Below are 18140 nucleotides of genomic sequence, written 5' to 3'. Positions count from 1 at the left end.
ACAAGGAAGATTTCAATTATTATTAACAAAAACCCAGTCTGATGTTGCACGGCATGCTTGCTCAGTGGAAGGCATGATGGGAGACTTAATTCACCACATGTGGATATACTATAAGTATGTTAATTATTATGAGAATCTAAACACATAATTATGCTTATAGTAACTTAGATAAAAATTACTGTACTGATATTACATTATTCTCTATTGTTATAGCATGGCACTATTAGTAGATGATTGTTATAATAATTGATATATAGTAATTCTTTAAATCCTAATAATACTAATAGTATTTTTTTTTACTTAAAATAATAATAATCCTGCGATTAAACAATAGGCTTTAACTCCAGCCTTACACTCACAAACTCTCCCGGCACATCACCACCAACCTATGTTTCTTCCCCCATGCTTCCCACCCTTTTTCTCCAGCACTCGCTCCTTTCTCTTCTACCCCCTCCTGCTCCCGCTCCCTCCCGCTTTCTGCGGTATCTCCTGCCATCTACTGATGCTTGGCGAGGAGGCGGGTAACTCACTGGCTTCGGCTGAGCGTGGGGGCCCGGCCACCGGGCCCGGCCCGCCCCGCCCTGGGCGGCCTCTGGCCTCTGGCCCGGGGCGGGCCGGGGCCGGGGCCGGGCGCTGCCCGAAACCTCCCCTACGGGGAGGGAGACGGCTCAGTCCTTAAAAGCAGCTCCGTCCTTCGCCGTCCCATCCCGGCGCGGCCATGGGGGAGGCGGCGGGAGGCAGCGCGGTCCCTCCGCCGCCGCCGGAGGCGGTCGGGGGACAAGTGAACGCCCTGACCGTACTGGCCTTGCTGGAGAAACTGGTCTCGATGTTGGAAGCGGTTGAAGGGCAACAGCGTCAGATGGACCAGAGGCAACGGGGTTTGGAAGGGGCAGTGAAGGGCATTCAGGGAGACCTGGGGAAATTGTGTCGAAGCCACGAGGCGACGGGGGAAGCGGTGGAGAAGCTGCTGGAGAAGTCACGGAAGGTGTGCGCGCACACGCGCGTCGTGCGGGAGCGGCTGGAGCGGCAGTGCGACCAGGTGCGGCGGCTGGAGCAGCATCACGCACAGCTCCTGCGCCGGGACCGCTTCAAGGTGCTCATCTTCCAGGTGAGAGGCCCCGCGGCCGCCCCGCCGCGCCTTCCGCCCCGGCCGAAAGGGCACGGAGCTCCCAGACTGCTCGCTCTCCGCACACCTGGGCCAAAGGGCTGTCTCTTTTACTAACTCGGCACACTTCGTGAAAACACGCTTTGTTGTTTCGCTGACTCCTAGCAAACCTGGAGGAAGAGCTGTCTTTCTTGCTAACTCTCGGCAAACTGAGGGAAAAGGCCCTCTGTTTTTTCTGTTAACTCCTAGCAAACATGGGGAGAAAGCCCTTTTCTTTCCAACTTTTAACAAACTCTGGGGAAGGAACCCATTTTGACTCTTGATGAACTTGGAGAAAGAGCTATCTCTTACTAACTCTTAGCAAACCCCAGGAAAGAGCAGGACCTCGTTTGGCTTCAGCAAGCCTTTTTGCTAACTGCTGCATCCACGGGGAAAGAGTTGTTTTGTTATAAGTTTCTTTTTAAGCAAACCTGAAGAAGGGGCACTTTTTTTGCTAACTTTAGTAAAAACCCATTTTTCTAACTTTTATCAGTGCTCCTAAAAACTGCCCTTTATCTGCCCTCAGAAGCAGAGAGGGGCAGCACTGCAGCTCCCTGTTGCCCTCAGCCTCACGCTTTGCTCCTCGGGCTGTTCTGGCTCATTCGCGGATGAGCTAAAAACCCAGCTTCCCAGGAGGCCATCCAGTGATACAGAGTCTGCATATTTTCACCTTTTTAAGCAATGATCTGGACAGAACATGGCGTAAGCTTCTAACTAAACACAGGATGTGACTTTTACATCTTTTAAAAAACAAAAAAATGCCCAAAAAAACCCCACCCAAACCCCCACAGACTTCCACAACACCCTGGGGAAAGGAAGGAGTGAGCACAGGGCTGGAGCGGCCGCAGGTCAGGCACATCACCAGCTCCTCAGGCTAAACCTGTCAGCTGCATGTTGCATCTGTCAGTAGTTAACTCTGCTCCTTAGGTTGTTGGGAGTGGTTTTTTTCTATTTAAACAACCCTAAACCAACAGAGTGGAACTTGACGTTAAAAGCTAGCAGGCCTGCTTAGTACACAGGTGCTTCCCCCACAAAGGAAGCCCCCACCTCCATGCTTATTGTTCTCTCAAATTACTGTCCAGGCTTATCAAGCCAGAAGAGGAGGAGCTGTGGCATGTACTGAGAACATGCCCTAGAAGAACATGTTTCCACCCTAGAAGGAATGTAGAAATTGTTCCAGAGGCTGGGTAAATTAAAAGACATATGTTCTCTGCACTCCTCTGAGATCCATTTACTGCAAGTCAAAATAGTGCTATCTCGCAGGCTGTCTTAGATAAGGACTGGCCCCTGCCTCCAGGTTCAGACCTAGACCCTAAATGTTCAGAGGGTCCACCAGCTTGGCTTGTAGGAAGGTAATTTTGTAGCATTTCCGCTACCTGTGTGCATGAGAATTAAGGACTTGCTACTGTGACTGCAGCACCTTCCTCCAGGGAAGGCAAATGTGTTTTAGGATAACACAGCTCTGTGGGGGCAGTTGTGGTTGTCTCCACTAGAGATCCCCATTGCTGCTGCCTCAAGGCAGTGATTTGTAGGCACTGGGTAACAGCACTGGTAAAACTAGCCAAGAAGTGTCTGAAGGGTAAAGCAAGCCTCCCCACAGGAGAGGGCTGACTGAGCATGTTCCTCAACACTAAACAGTATTGCAAAGCTTATTTAAATCTCTGAGCTTTTCCTTAATACTAGGTTGTAAAGGGCACAAACGCAAAAGAACAACGCAGGTCTGTGTACCAGAAAAGCTAAAGAAAATCCAGTGCCTGTCACCAGGGTGGTACCTTTGGACAGGAGATCTGCTCTTTGTTGCTTTTACAAGGATTGAGTTGACTGTGTACCCATCCCTCATTGGAAAATAATGTTGCCATGGCTGGGGGAGAATGAACGTAACCAGCCTCAATCTGATGCAAATCAGGAACACGGGCCTTAGAAAAGAAATACTGCAGCTAAATACAATAACAAAAATTTGTCTATCAGCTGGGAATTGCTCCTGGTGCTGGCCTTGTACTAAAAGGCAGCATGGCAGTTTGGAAAATGAGAGTGGCCAGCAGACTATCCCAGGGTGTGAGAGGGTGGCAGAGCCTGCAGGAGCTGGGATTTTCCACAGAGGAAGCAGCTGCACCCTCAAGGATGATTTGTGCTCATGAGGCCCTGCCCATCTGCCTGCTGCCATGCTGGGCAGGTGCCTTTCCTGTGTGCCTGCCTCCTCCAAATCTCCCTGCAGGGTCTCCTTACAAGGTGGAGGTGGGACAAGGTGGTAGTCAGCAGAGCCAGCACCCCAGTGCTAAGATAACTGTAGAGACAGAAAAGCGCAAAATGCTGGCTGGGTTTCTGCATTGCCCTGAGCAGGAATCCAGGGGAAAACAATCGCAGGAAGGAGAAGTTGCAGCAATGAAGCCACATTGATGTTAGATTTCTGAAAAAAAAAAAAAAACCAAAAGGGAGTTAAGGATGTCTGAGACTTCAGTTAGGGGATTCATCTGCTGAAAAAAAAAATCCAAATTTTCACACCGTGTTTGTCGTCAGGACAAGCTTAGGGAGGCAGCTCAGTATGAGAATAAAAAATACACACTCGGGATTCAATTCTGCATTCACCATATATCTTCAACTCCCTGATACTTGGTGGGAGCATTGGGCATAGCCAAAACACATGACTGAGCTCCGCCTCTGCATTTTATTAAGTGGTGCTGCCTCTTGCCAGCATCAGCTTCCCCTCAGCGTATGGACTGAGAATGAGCTGCCTTCAGAAAAGTTCAGCTATTTACATATTTTCCATTAAAATGCTTTTAGTTTTCTCTTCCCTAGACTGTCTGCATTGTTCCTGGTTTGCATATATTTCTTTAATTGGTGACATATTCTAATGGACCCCTATTCCAAGCATTTGAGGAGGCAAAAGTTACTACAAATACCACAAGTGACACAGCAATTTAGCAAAACACTGAAGTGACTGTTTCAAAAACCCTTGTTAAGCTTTGGCATTGTTCCCCTCTATTTTGTTCTCATCACATGACTAGGTTTTTTTGGTTCTCATTTGGTAGAGGTTTTGTTTGCTTTTTTAGCTGCAAAAGTAAAATGCAAGCTCAACAAGGTTCATGTTTAATTTTTCAATTAAATGTCATGTTCAGTAGTGAAGAGGACAGATAAAATAAGTGGAAATTACAGCTTAAGGTCAGGCACACTATTTGAGTCCCTTTCAGGTGATGCTCTTGGTAAATACTTTGCCCTGAAACAAGCAAGAGGAGGGCACAGGAAATTAGCCATTTCGTTGCATCTCCTTGTTTGGGTCACAGCAATAATCTTTTTAAAAGGCAGCTTCAAACTCAGAAATGAACAAGTGAAGGAAACTGAAGAATTACAAGCTGATAATGTTATTACGTAATTCCTAAATTTCTCACTGGAGCCTTGCAGAAAGAATATTCTTATATTGATTTTAATGACAAAAATACTTCAAATGGCTCTTAGGACCTGATCTAGCTGTGCTGTGGGAGGTCAGGGGGATGGTGCAGCCAAGGCCCCTGCCTGCACAGGACACCTAAATGGGCAGCTGGCAATTTCCTCCTTGCCTGCCATCCTAACCCGCTCCCTGCACTCCTCCCTCCACATCCAGATCTGAAGAGCATATATTTGTCCGAAGGAAAGTAGGTGGAGCTGTTTTTAGAAGTATTTATCATCTTTTGGCCTGTTTTGTGTAGCAAACCAAGTTTTAGACTAGTTATCATTTAGGCATATAACGACATCTACAAAGTATAGAAGAACCTGGACAGCATGGGAAAATGTCCTTTCTCATCTTTGAAGGCCATGGACTTTTACAACAAATCTAACAAAAATCCAGAGCACAGATTTTTCTTAGGAGGCACCAGAGAGTCAGAACTCTAGTAAACTGTAAACCCATTCACAGGCTGTTAGTCCAGTTTTGTAATACACTATTAGGGATCTTACCTTTCTTGCTGGTAAAAGATAGGGGAGAGATGATGACCTATAGAACAGCTGATCAAAGCCACAGGGAAGGCGCTGATTTTAACTCTGCAGGTATTAATAGTATTAGCAAGAGCTGTTTTACACACAGAACTTACACTATTCTATTTGTCTCCTACACAGAAAAATAGAATTCAGAGGAACTAGCTACCTACAGTCAAGCTTATCCGAGAAGATGCAAGCGCTGGTTTTGAACTTGGAAGTGGAAAATACAAAGATAATCTAATCTAAAATACAAAGAATTTTAGATTAGATCAAGAAGAAAAGATCAAAGTTCCACTTTTTTTTGCATGGAAAGTTAGTTACGCAGTTTGGAACAGTTGGCGTTTTCCAGTATATTGTTCTAATCTTCCTAAATGAAGTACCAAACTGCTTGAAAAATGTATCAAAACCAAATACAGCTGTCATATAACCTTGTTAGACCAAAAAGTTACCAATAGCCCACTTAAAATGTGTTACCAGTAACTGCATTTGAAATAGAAATGCCTGCTCCACCACAGAGCATTACTACTGTATCACCTTTGTATTTCCAAAGCATTTTACTTTATTTTAATTTGCATTTTAATAGTTTGATGGTCTCCCTTCTACTCAGTCACAAATTTTATAAAAACTGAAGTAAAATCTGTGTCCATCGATGTCTTCTAGAGCCTGTGTGCAGTTCTTGAGCTTAACATGAGTACTGTAAACACAGAGCTAAACCCACCTTGAGCAGTCGCACAGGCCCATCTCTGGCTCAGACTGTACAGTGACCCATCTCGTATGACACCACCTTCCTGGATTAGATACTGTAAAAGTTACATCCCATCTTTACTCCTTAAAAATCTGAGTTTTCTATGCCATTCTTTCATCAGAATGTTCAGATGTTTAAAACTGTTATGTGATTACCTAGGTTTGGAAAGAATGTGCAAGACACGTAACTTATGCTTTGTACTGACTTCTCATGCTCTGGGGAATAATTTAACACTGCACTCACTCATGTAACGCACATTTCATTAACTGCAGCAGAGAGAAAATCTAAATATTTGTACTGCAGTCACAGCTGTTTTCACTTAGAGCTGGTGCAGGTTTTCTTTGTTTTGTTATCTTGGTCACTGTTGCTGATAGTTGCAACAACATCATAGGTGTTGGGAGAAGAGTGCTGGCTATTAGACATTCCACTGCAGACAAAGTGCTGGGAGAGCTTTGGCTGTGCCAGCACGGCCAACTGAGGCCGCTGGTCCACAAAGGCGTGTGTGAAGCATTGGAAGTAATGCACATAGGAATTGTCAGATTTCCATCCACTTTTTTTGGATACTTTTTATACCCTTGAGGGATATCCATCAACACACTTGAATCGCAACATATGTGATTACATACTGTGTATATATAGTTTTAAGTGATTCTGCCTGTTCATGTACATATTCTTGAGTTCCAGAAGTGCTACAAGGTAGTCAGCACTTTTAAAAACAACCATGTACAATGTCCTTATACAGCCTCAACAGCAGATTTAACCTGAAACACTATTTTTTCCACTGATCACAACTGTATGCTCAGTCCTGAAATAATGAGCATAAACTTCAAAGCACACGTGGCCTTTTTTCCGCTTAACTGTACACTCAGGCCCATGAGGGACAGATCTGAAACTACTAAAACCATTTCACTCAGCACTTACTGCTTTTTGCATCTAAAGATAAGGAAAGTGGGGGGAGGAAATCCTTCCCATCCATACAGCTGAGCAATATCGCCTGCACTCTGCCTGACAGTGATTAAAAGGGTAACAAATAGAGACTGCAGATCTAAGGCCCAACAATTCTGAAAGTAAAAAGGAGCATGCGAGGAGCCTCGTCTTCTCTGCCGGGGCAGATGCCTGCAAAACCTACTGCAGAACAGAGGGTTCTTTGTCTTGCCTCTGAACTGCTTGGGGTTACAGAGCTCCTGCACTCGGTAATCTCAGCGGTCCTTCATTATGAGTTACAGCTTCTGCCCTTGTTTGGCCTGTTTTGTTTTCAGACACCTTCTTTCTTTCTGTGCCCATTCTTTTTTTATTTCTAAACTCTAATCATTTTCCTCTTAGCCAGAAGTAACTACTCATGTTTTGTATGTGGTATAATGTCTGTTTATTTTTGTCTGACAAACTTTAAAAAAAAAATGTTCAAGGAGTTGTCCTGTCCATCTTTTTAATGTTTACCAATTTACTAACCATATTTACTAACTTTTTTTTCTGTAAATAGCTGTAAAATGGCACATACTCTAAACATCACGGACTGCATGGCTTCTCAGCAATAATGATCAATTTTTAACAGCAACATATCTTTTTCTGAAATACAGTGGAAGTGCTAACTGCATTTGCCACGTAAGGTACCTCTTAGATGCAACCAGCATCTTTGCAGAGATATTCCCAGTCTTTGGTTAGAGAAACTGAAAGGTCTTGTGGGGGGTTACATGACTTCTGTAGTTCTATGCAGTGGGCTGTAAAACTATCTCCTTAGCCACCACACCATCATTTCTCCCCAGGGACAGGGGTACAATTTTTATTAAAGAGTATCTAATTTAAATGACAAAAATGTATACATTCCTAGTCACTCTGAAAGAGAAATCTTACAGCTGACAGCTCATTAGTCTTAAACTTTACCAGATAATGGTTCAGTGGGCTTCGAGTGCCTTGTTACTGGTTAAATATACTGAAACAACAAGAAATGTTCAGTATTCTTCATCTCATCATGGAGGGGGGTGGGAAAAAAAAGTTAATTATTTGTGATTGTGCTCTGTTTATTAAATTTGTGTCCTGTGAGCTATGAAACTCAAATATTGTCAATTCTTTCAGGAGGAAAATGAGATCCCTGCCAGTGTTTTTGCAAAAGAGCCCATTCCCAGCATTACAGAAGGGAAAGAGGAGCCTGTGGATGAGAACAAAACACTAGAAGAAACCCTGCACACAGTGGAGTTGTGTTCAGATGATGAAATGTTTCACGAGGAAGATGATGTGGATGACAGTGCAGAGGAGAAAACCGAAGAATCAAGAGCTGAGAAACTTAAAAGATCCAGCCTCAAGAAGGTGGACAGCCTCAAGAAGGCATTTTCTCGCCAAAACATTGAGAAGAAGATGAACAAGATCAGCACAAAGATTGTCTCACCAGAACGGAGGGAAAAGATCAAGAAATCACTTACTGTACATCATCAGAAATCCTCTTCTTCAAAGAGTTCAGCTTTCAAAGTATCTCCTCTTACGTTCAGCGTGAAGAAGGGCCGTGAAGGAGAAAGCCCTGCTGAAGCTGAGGACAGACCAACAGAAACTGCAAGCAATGAGCAAGCTGAGAATGAGGATGAAATGTCATTCACTAACATGCACTCAGATATGACACCTACCACCTCACTAATCGAGGAGGGCAAAGCAGTAGCTGACTCACTAGAGAAGGAAGCCAGAATGGAAGCTAACACCCTGATAAACAACAACATTGAGCTGTCCATCGTTGAAGATGATGAAGAGTACGGGATGCCTCTAGAAGTTTCTAGCCGGAAAGTGTACAACGAAAGGAACAATCCAGTCGGCGGCGAAATGGAACAATCTGATGAAGAAACGACCCAAGCAGCTGTCCTGCAGATAGACCAAACAGCGTAATCCCTCCAAGCCCTTCTTCACCTGCCAGAGCACACAGTCTTACTTAGGCGAGTAACTGGCTTCTGCTACACAGGCGGTAGTAGCAATTCAGTTTCTTCCATCCTTTTCTCTGCAGTGGTAATTTATTGCATTGTGATGGAATGCAGAGTGAACAAGGTCAATGACACATGCTGCAACGTGCTCTGTTTTAGGCTGAGTCAGTGGCATTTATTAATTTAGAGATGCTGTCAGCTGGCTTAAGAGACTAGCAGGAAAAGAGTATGTCTAGTAGAAACAAGCTGGTCAGATGGCTTTGTTATAGTTAGGTCAGAGGAATGCATAAAGAGTAGTCAAACAAACATTTCTGTTCTGTTTTCTTCTCCCTCAGTATTTCACAGCACTGAGAGTAGTTTTGTATGTAAATGTAGAAATACCAATGAGAACATTTGATTTGGGTTTCTGTGAATTTCTCTGTGAATACTAACAGCCTCAGTAACTGTGCACACACATGTAGTTTGTCTGGGGCTTTGCTTCACAACACTAAGGCTGAAAGGACAACTGAAAAGTTGGTTAAATCTGGTTTAGTGGAGGTAAGATTTTTGCCAGCAGTCCCTCACCACTGAGAAGAAACGTGTGTGTTTAGGTGGAAACAAAAAGGTGGTTTCCAATCTACCAGAGTTACGGAAGCATGTTAACAACCAGCATGAATGTGTGATCAGTTACTTTGGGGATCAGAAATTGAAAACTTAGAAGGAATTTGATAGAAACATGGAGATAGTCTGAAGAAAGTGTGAAATGCAATGCAATGTAAAAAAGCAAAATTAACCCACCCACAACATTAAGTCTATACTCCTAGCTTACAGGATATATACTCAGAAAACACTAATTCATTAATTCTTAGTCTTTATAGCAATATACTATCAAACTTTGTGCCTGAACACCTTTGTATCACAGAGTATTTTTAATATAGCATAATTTATCTTTTTACAAATTATTTCATATAGAGAGCTATATCTACACAGAAGAGTTAGATAATTATGGGGATGTAAGGACTGTTTTCTTCAAAAAAGTGAAATACTCTTTTAGACATGTCTAAAGGGAACAGTGTGTTATGGATTGAACCTCGTGGCAGGGATGAGTGTATGTAAGGACAACCCTGCAAAGCCACAGGGATTTGATTCTCTGCTCATAACTTTCATCAAAGCCACCTATCTGCTCTCAAAATTACAAGTCTGTAATTTTGCAAAATGAACTGAAAATGAGAGGCTACAGTGTGGCTTGTTCACTGTGAGTGTTCATTCCTGTCACTTAAGGGAGAAGGAAGGAAAGGGAAGCACAATACCCACCGGAGTTACCTTACATCCTTGTTTGTTTATGCAGTGGGTTATTTTTATTTTTTATATACATACATATATAAAATTCTACTGACATTTAACATTGCACTAAAAGGTTGCTTCCTTCAACTTGTACTTAGAATCACAAATTACACAGGAAACAAAAACTACAGCAAAAATACCATTAAGAAATGATTAACAATATTGCTCCAAAGGGGTAATATCTGTAACCAGCAAAAAACACTGGAAATTAGTCAATAAGAGCTTAGGGTAGGAGAGTACTATTGAGAGTTAAGCTCTTAAGTGTATAGCATCATACAGGAGATACTCTTTGAAAAAAAAAAACATGGCATAACTCGTGCAGCTATATTTTTATTTTGTATTAACTACAATGGATTTCAATCATTTTTACTTGTAACTAACTACAACTATGACAAATAAAAGCATAATAAAAAGCACAGCTACATCAGTCTTTAAGAGAAGCAGTCCATGAGAAGTTGGCAAGGATGAAACTTAAAGGTCAAGCATTCATTACTTCAGTTCATGTCCCTGTTGTACCTATACCATTTTCTTATCCTCTGCTGTTATTTAGCAATGCCAACGCCAGTGCTTTCCTTCCCAGACACTTGTCAGATCTCTAGCCCATCTAAATGTAGTCAGGTACTCTCCAAAATCTGCTAGCTCCATCTGCATTTTTTATTGGACTGCAGCATATTTCTAATACTTCAAACAGTCCCGAAAGCATATTTGTATTGAAGTGTATATTCAGTTTATGCACACAGAAAAATTCATGTCTTCTTGAGTGCCACATAGTCTTTTAGCAGGCTTAATTTTACTGACAGACCAAAGAATGGAGGTTTAACCTTTATGTTACAGCTGTTGACTTCCTGCAGCCTCTGAGTGCTAACCAGGAACCCCGGCATCATGTTTACATTTTGCTTTCAGATATGCCTGGTTTATTTGTCCTGCTAAGCTTTAATTCAAACAATACCCCTGGGCACGTTTTATCCAGTTTTAGACATGCTGAAACAAATCCCATACACAGTGTTTTAGAGCATTACGATGCTCCTTGCTAAAACCATTTGAAATACAGATACCCAGCATCTGTGAGAATTAATTCACGTACCCACTTCAGGATACACTACACACAGAGCCATCGGTTGCAGGACTAGAGTTAAACGTTTTCTCCGTGACAATCTCACATTTACAAGGACAAGCGGGCCTGTAATAACCTAGCAAACATAAGAAAGCATGCTTTGCAAGAGGAGAAAATGTTTACTCGTGAGTATTTGCTGTTGTGCAGTTTTATAAACCAGAGGAAGAAGCAAGCTCAGGATCCCAAGATGTCCCCCCATGCTGCTGCTTCTCCTTTCTTTCCATCCTCAAGTCCTGATTAAAGACATTGATCTGCAAAACTCGTTTCAGGGCAGAGTCAGACTGCAGCACCAGCAGCACTGTATTCTTTCAAGTATCTTAAATATGTGCCTGGATTTTGTCAGGCTGGCAGATGCCAAACATATGCACGGGTGTTCCATGCTTGTGCTGATAGGCTTGTCTACATAATTACTTTTTTCTTTAAACTGCTTGTTTACCCTTCTTGACACGGCAACAGGGGTACAGTGCCTGCCCGTGAGCTCCACTTGTGCCATTATCCCTTTGAAGGCCTGACCTGTTAGCTGTTGCATGGTTTCAGAGTTTGACCTCCACTGAAATCAGCTGGAGCTTTGCACAAAGAGAGAGGATGTAATAAAATCCTTATGGTATAAATATTTAAACTAGCAGCATTCAGCACCTGCTGATACTTCCATTTTCAATGTCAGAAAACCAGCTGATATTTCTGGCCCCATTTAGGGGAAAGGGCAAAGAGCATCCTGTTGACCCCCGTGTGCTAATCCATGAGACCACATCTCTGTGAAAAGGCACAGATTTGGGCTTTCTGGACCATTTCACTGTCAAAGAGGAGAGTGCAGTGAAAGCCCTTGCATGGGCCAAACTGAAGCGTGTGTGATGATTAAAGCGACAGAAGAAAGGGAAGAAGAAGAAAACAACCAGAAGATAAAACGTGCCTCTATGCCCTTTACACTGATGCAATGAAAACCATGTGTTGCTACAGGCTGTAATGCCAGTTACGTGACTGATGACTGTAGTCACACACTTAAAAAAAAAAAAGGTAAACTGAGAAGAATTAGTGAAGTGATGGCAATTCATTAGAAGGCAAACTGGTCACCAAGAGACCAGTCCAACCCTGAAAGTCAGTGAAAAGCCTTCAGCTGGCTGAAAAGACACTGAGCTGTACCGTGGCTTGGGGCCACACATACAGCTCCTGTAACCATCAGTGAGCTGTTTGCATAGAGGCAGGATATGATGTCTGTGTATCTCCCCAATCCAATCTGCTTAGCTCATCAACAGAATAAAAAGTTTTACTGCCATCAGCACGGCAGATGCAACAGTGTGGCAGAAAGGAAGGCTAGACCCTGCTTTGCAGGATGCACTGTGAGCACAATTTGAAGCTAAGTTCTGACTGCAAGGTCTATGTGCTGTTGGTAACTGCATACAACGGAGCAAGCATAGCCCCAACACCTGAAATCAAAGTCAAGTACACAGGAAAAAAAGTTGACACCAGGCTCATTCTGGGCATGAAGAGGAAGATGTCAGGTAGTCCTCCTGCTTGCAAACAAAAATATTCAGCACTCATAGCAGGCAGCTGTTTGGCCCCAACAGGGATTTTGCCTAGGAAACTAAAAAACTGGCAGAAAACAACTGCCAGAGCAGCCCGGAGGGTGCTAACTCAGCACAGAAGTATCTCCCACTCTGACTCACGGACTTTGCTTTCCCAAACAAACGGAAAAAGGCTGATAGCCACTTTCCACCACTCTAAACTCATTTTCAGGGGTTTATTTCAGGATCTGCATTTGAAACAGCATCAACCCCAGGTTGAGTCTAACTGCATACATAAAGAAATTTTAATCAGCATACTTGCAGCTGTTGGTGGTGGCTGATCTTTGCTGCCCTGCTTTTGATCAAAATGCCTTTTTTACCTTCCTCTCACTCCACGGAGTCATTTGTGGGAGTCTGAAGTGCACACTAATTCAAATGAGAAACGCTAACTGCATGTTGAGAAATGATAATCAATGTCATCTTTAATTTTTCTTACATAGTTATCCCCCTTAATGGGGTGTGCTGCAGTAACTGAGAATAAATCTGCTTTGGGTTAAGCTAGAGATTGTTATTTATTTTTCTTTCAGATCAGAGATTAATATTGCTGTATGACCATTGGCACTAACCTCATTTTCCATAGCAACACTAAAGAGAACATAAACTATGAGTCATAATTTCTCTCTGGAGGACTTTTTTGTAATTATGATCATTCCACAGTTCCTAAAATATGTTAGTTGATATATAGGTCTAGTATAACAGCTTTGATTTTCCTTCGTTTTAACATACAGGCAGAAAGAAGATACTTCCATTATTTTCTTATTCTCAGGCTGAGCTAAACACTACACAAAGTAACATACATTCATTATTCATTATAACTATGTGGCTCCTAAAAACTCTGGAGCAATGTTTTCCTTATAAAGGTGGAAGAGATTTCCTTGCTTTCAAATAACCTTAAACAATACCGACCTTCCAAAACAAAACTTGTGTCCTTACCAACAGTTAGTAAATTGGGATCTGACAGCTGAAATTGATCCAAACTCAAAACGGTATTATACTGGGTGGCAGCAAGGTTGCACACCAGCATTTTCCTCTGACAGTCAATAACTTTAAACTCTCCAACATTTCCTCTCCCATAGAACACAGCTACAATACACAGCCCAAATTCAGTAATAAATGTAATTCTCTTTACTCTCTTCAGTGAAAATCTGGCCTTGGAACAACTTATCCATGCAGCTCCTTGGAATATCTCAACAGATGATCACACCAGATCATCACACCAGATCATCATAAAAGTCTGTAAGATTTTGTGTGTGTGTGGCAGCCTCCTACGTTTTCCCTTGCAACACAGTCTGCTGTGTGCAGTGTGAAGTGCTCAGAAAACCTGTAGTGCCTGTTGCAAGGGAACAACTAGGAAAAATGATTAGCAAACCCAAGGACTCACACATTCAGTCAACAATCACAATACAAAATGGAAAGACAAACAAGCTTGTGTCTCTCACTGCTATGCAATGTGATCCCCAACAGCAAAACCAATCCCAGGTAGTATCAACACAAAAGGATACGTAGTTCACTCTTGCCTTGCCAGTACGAAGCAGTCAAGGCTCAGGCTTGTACAGGCACATAACGAAAGACTAGAATGCCAACACAGTATTACTCTACAGACATGTCTACTCTTCCCTAAACGTGTGTGGAAAAAACCCCAAACCTTCAAATTCTTGAACACAGGGGGCAGAAGGTCACTGTAATGCCTTATGCCATTAACTCCAGTGAGGAGAGGTCGAGCTCTGTCTTTTTCACTCCCTCCCATCAGGCTTAAGCTGTGTAGGAATGTGAGTGACTCAAAGTGTGCTGGGTACTGAAAACGTGAAAGATTGTTAGGAACAAATAGCACACGGGGGATGTCTACAGTGCACAACATGTACACGTATCTCATTTAGATCAAGTACCAGGCACAGCCTAACTACAGAAGCACAACAGCCTATTCAAGCAAATTTATCTTATTTCTTAGCTACTTAGCTCCTGATGTCCTACACCATTCATCTAAAGCCAGCTTCAGCATCTTTTCAGTTCCCTGCCAAATGCAATTATATATGCCCTTATATTACTTGTTCCTTCTGACATGCCTGTAGGCAAATGAGCCCCATGAGGATGCCAACATGAGCTGCATTAACCAGCCTCCTGGTCCCTGAGTCATTACAACTCAGCAGAGCGCTGTGAGAAACATGGAAAAAGGGACAGTGAGAGCATCTTGGTAACGGTAAAAAAACGATGAAAGCAGTGAAGTTGTCTGCATTTGCAGATCAATTGTCACTTCCACACTGTCACAGTGAAAGCTGTATGCACTACATCATTTCTTTTAAATGACCTTCATTTTCCTACAAGGTTCACCATTTTGCTGTTGATGATTGCTGGAGATTGAGCAGGTTATGATTCAAAACATTAAGAGGTGGCATGTCATATAAGACCTGTGCAAATAGGTCTCAGGTAAATTTGAAAAGAAGGGAGTTTCTGTTTGCGTGTCCTGGCATAAGCTCCTTGGGAACAAGACTGCATCCTCTGTGTGCCACCACACACCTCTTCCAGTGAATGGCAAGCCTGTAGTACATAGAAGTGTACATTTCTGGGTGTGCTTTAACAGCATGGATATCTAAATTAAAAAATGATCATGTTATTCAGTAGCTCTAAAACACTATGTATGACATGTATATGTTATATATAACACATCCGCTTTCAAATAAGCTGAGAATCTTGAAAAGTTTCTGTGGATTTTTGAGTGGTTAGAAATTCTTTTGCTAAAAAGGAAACAGACTGACAGGATCTTAAAAATCCAATCCTCAAGACCAATGCATGAGATTAATCAGTTCTCAATACCTCTTACCGATACAATAGTTGACATCCAGCTGGGAGTGGAAGGAGCCTTTAAGACATGGAGAAGCGTGTGGGAGGAGAAAACAAACAGGAAAATGTGAGTAAGAAGTGGAACAGTGGGATGTGTACAAGAAAGGGAACAAGTGAGGGAAGGTGTCAACGGGAAGGGTGGGGAACTGGAGGAAGGAGCTGAAAAGGTACTGAGAAAGAAACACCACCAGACAGCCCAAAACAGAGACCTCAAAGCAACAGATGGGACAGAACCAAGAGGCACCAACAAAACAAGGAAAGCAGAATAAAACAAGAGTCAATAAGGTTTAGTATTCAAAAGGATGGAAATGAGAGTAGGAATCAGAAAACACTGTGGGATAGCTGCCACGTAAGAGACAGCAACAACGAGGAAAGAGAACAATATTTGTTTTATGTATTTATTAGCTGCCAATCTGTATTGCAGAGGCAGGACCCAGGATTTAGGTCTAGAATTTATTTTTACTGTGCAACATTGTCAATGCTTTTTGTTTTGCTTGGATTTTTTTTTTTTTTAGGAAAAAAAAAAAGATATTCAGGAATAGGCAAAAGCAACATCTTATTTACACATGTCAAAGTAGCTCAGCCTAAGCCTGCAGAAGCCAATGCTGAGAACAGGTCCCCTTCTCAGGTCTGCAGCATAAGCTCACACACTACCACACATCTGTCATGACTACTTGCTTCCAAAAAGGCTTGGAAGCAGTGGAGGCTAGAGGAGACAAGGATAGATGCTGTGAGCAGCAGGATGGGGCCTCCTCTTGTCCAGATATTTAGCTAATTCCCCACTGAGTACAAACCTCCAGCAGACAAGGGGCATGTGGGATCTTCAAGAAGCACAGAGGAATGCACCTCCAGCAGCTGAATTTCACTGCCAGATCACTCAGTCCTAATGGCTTGCTGGAACAGAGCCAGCAGGATTTCTTTGCTATTGAAAACCGGTTTTTGGGAAGGCAAATCCAGCTCTCCTCTTCCATTAGGCCTCACCCTCTTGCTTTGCCAAGATGCCTGTTATATTAAGACACGAGGCAATCACGGTGGCTAGGCCATTTTCCTTCGTGCTTGGCCTCCTGTGGGAGTTGCTCCATTCTCACATATCTGCTGAGAAACAGCTTGTTCTTTCTGGCTTTCCTCAGTTTCTTTTTTTAGTAGTGCCTTTCTCCCACTTTGCACAGCAGATGCCAGGTTCTGCTCTGATGCCAACATGGACCTGCCTGAGTCCCCTCCTTACCATGCACCCTTCAGATCAGAAGCAGCTTTCTCCTGCTCCACTTCTGACATCGCCTAGGTTGTTTCCTGACATTTTCTTGTACTTTTTCAGAAGCACCGCAGTTTGCTATGTAGCAGTCTCACAGAATGAAAAGCTCTGCTACAAATCCTAGTTAATAGCCCATAGGAAGGTGGTTAATGGATATAAAGTTTTTCATGCCTGCCGTACTTGGATCATTTTCTATGCAGAAGAAAGAAACATAGGGACAAAATGATGAAAAGCTTTGGAGCCAACGGAAGAAAAACTTGGATTAGGACTCTTCCAAAGGGAAATGTCTCCTCGCCTACTTGTTTCCTGCTGTCAAATTTCAGTGCCTGAAAAAAAGTCCCCTTCTGCAGAAGAAAGGAAGGGGGAGATGTATTGAGAGCTAAAAATGACAGAGGAAACTCAGGAATTGTATGGCTTCTTTGTCATATAACTCTACAGTGACATATATGTATCTCATATATGCCTATGTATATATACATACATCTATGTATATGCAGACACAACACATATGTATCTCTATCTGCACACCTGTATATCCATCCTTACTATTTAGTACAAAGATTAATGTACTAAACCCTAAAAATATATTTGGCATCCAGGTCTCATTAATTTTGGGGACATCTGCAGACCCGTAACTCATTCTATAAACTAATCAAGACAAAGTTGCTCAAAAGCTTTCCTCTTGCTATTTGTCACAGTGCCTATACCATCCCAGCCTCCAGCACTCATCCTGAAAAACTAAACAAATTCAGGCAGTCCCCTTTCACATGATATGACAGTGACCAAAATCCATGCCAACAGTGGGAGACTAACAAAATCCAGATGTGTTTAGAGAAAATCAGGGACAAGTGAGTTGGAATTGTTGGTTCTGGATCACTCAAGCTGCAGCTCTAATAGGAGTAATTTCATGTTACAGAGAGTGTTTCACTTTATAAGGATTCACAAAATCACTTCGCAAATCTTTCACACACAGTTTTGCACAACATTTTTCAAGCAGAGGCAACATTCATACAGAGATAGACACAAGCTGGCTCTATCCATGCTTCAAGACATGTTAAATGTCAGATGTTGCCCCAAGCTAATATGCCACATCTCTTGTTAGCTCAAACAGGGCACTGCACTAACTGCATCCATATGATGTCTGGTCAGCTCAAAACTCAGACAGGGTGAGATCATCTCTGCCTGTACAACGCTGTTAGGCAATGCAGCCATAGAGCTTTGCCTGCATAACAATGCAGTTACAGAGGTTATTACTCCACTGTTGCTCTGCTAATGCCCAACATACCCCAAGTAATAGAACAAAATCGATCT

The 18140-nt window shown here is 42.6% G+C and overlaps 1 protein-coding gene across 1 annotated transcript; it reads left to right on the top strand.

Moving 5' to 3' along the window:
• Nucleotides 1-672: 672 nt before the first annotated feature.
• Nucleotides 673-10479, top strand: CAVIN2 (caveolae associated protein 2). Its single transcript, XM_062003021.1, has 2 exons — nucleotides 673-1108; nucleotides 7914-10479. Exons 1-2 carry the CDS (start codon nucleotides 719-721, stop codon nucleotides 8706-8708), a joined length of 1185 nt encoding a protein of 394 aa, XP_061859005.1. The 5' UTR covers nucleotides 673-718; the 3' UTR covers nucleotides 8709-10479.
• Nucleotides 10480-18140: the final 7661 nt, after the last annotated feature.

The sequence above is a fragment of the Colius striatus genome, chromosome 9 (assembly GCF_028858725.1).
Source record: "Colius striatus isolate bColStr4 chromosome 9, bColStr4.1.hap1, whole genome shotgun sequence".
Classification (NCBI taxonomy): domain Eukaryota; kingdom Metazoa; phylum Chordata; class Aves; order Coliiformes; family Coliidae; genus Colius; species Colius striatus.
Note: the sequence above shows the minus strand (reverse complement) of the source record. Positions and strands in the feature narration are given on the sequence as shown.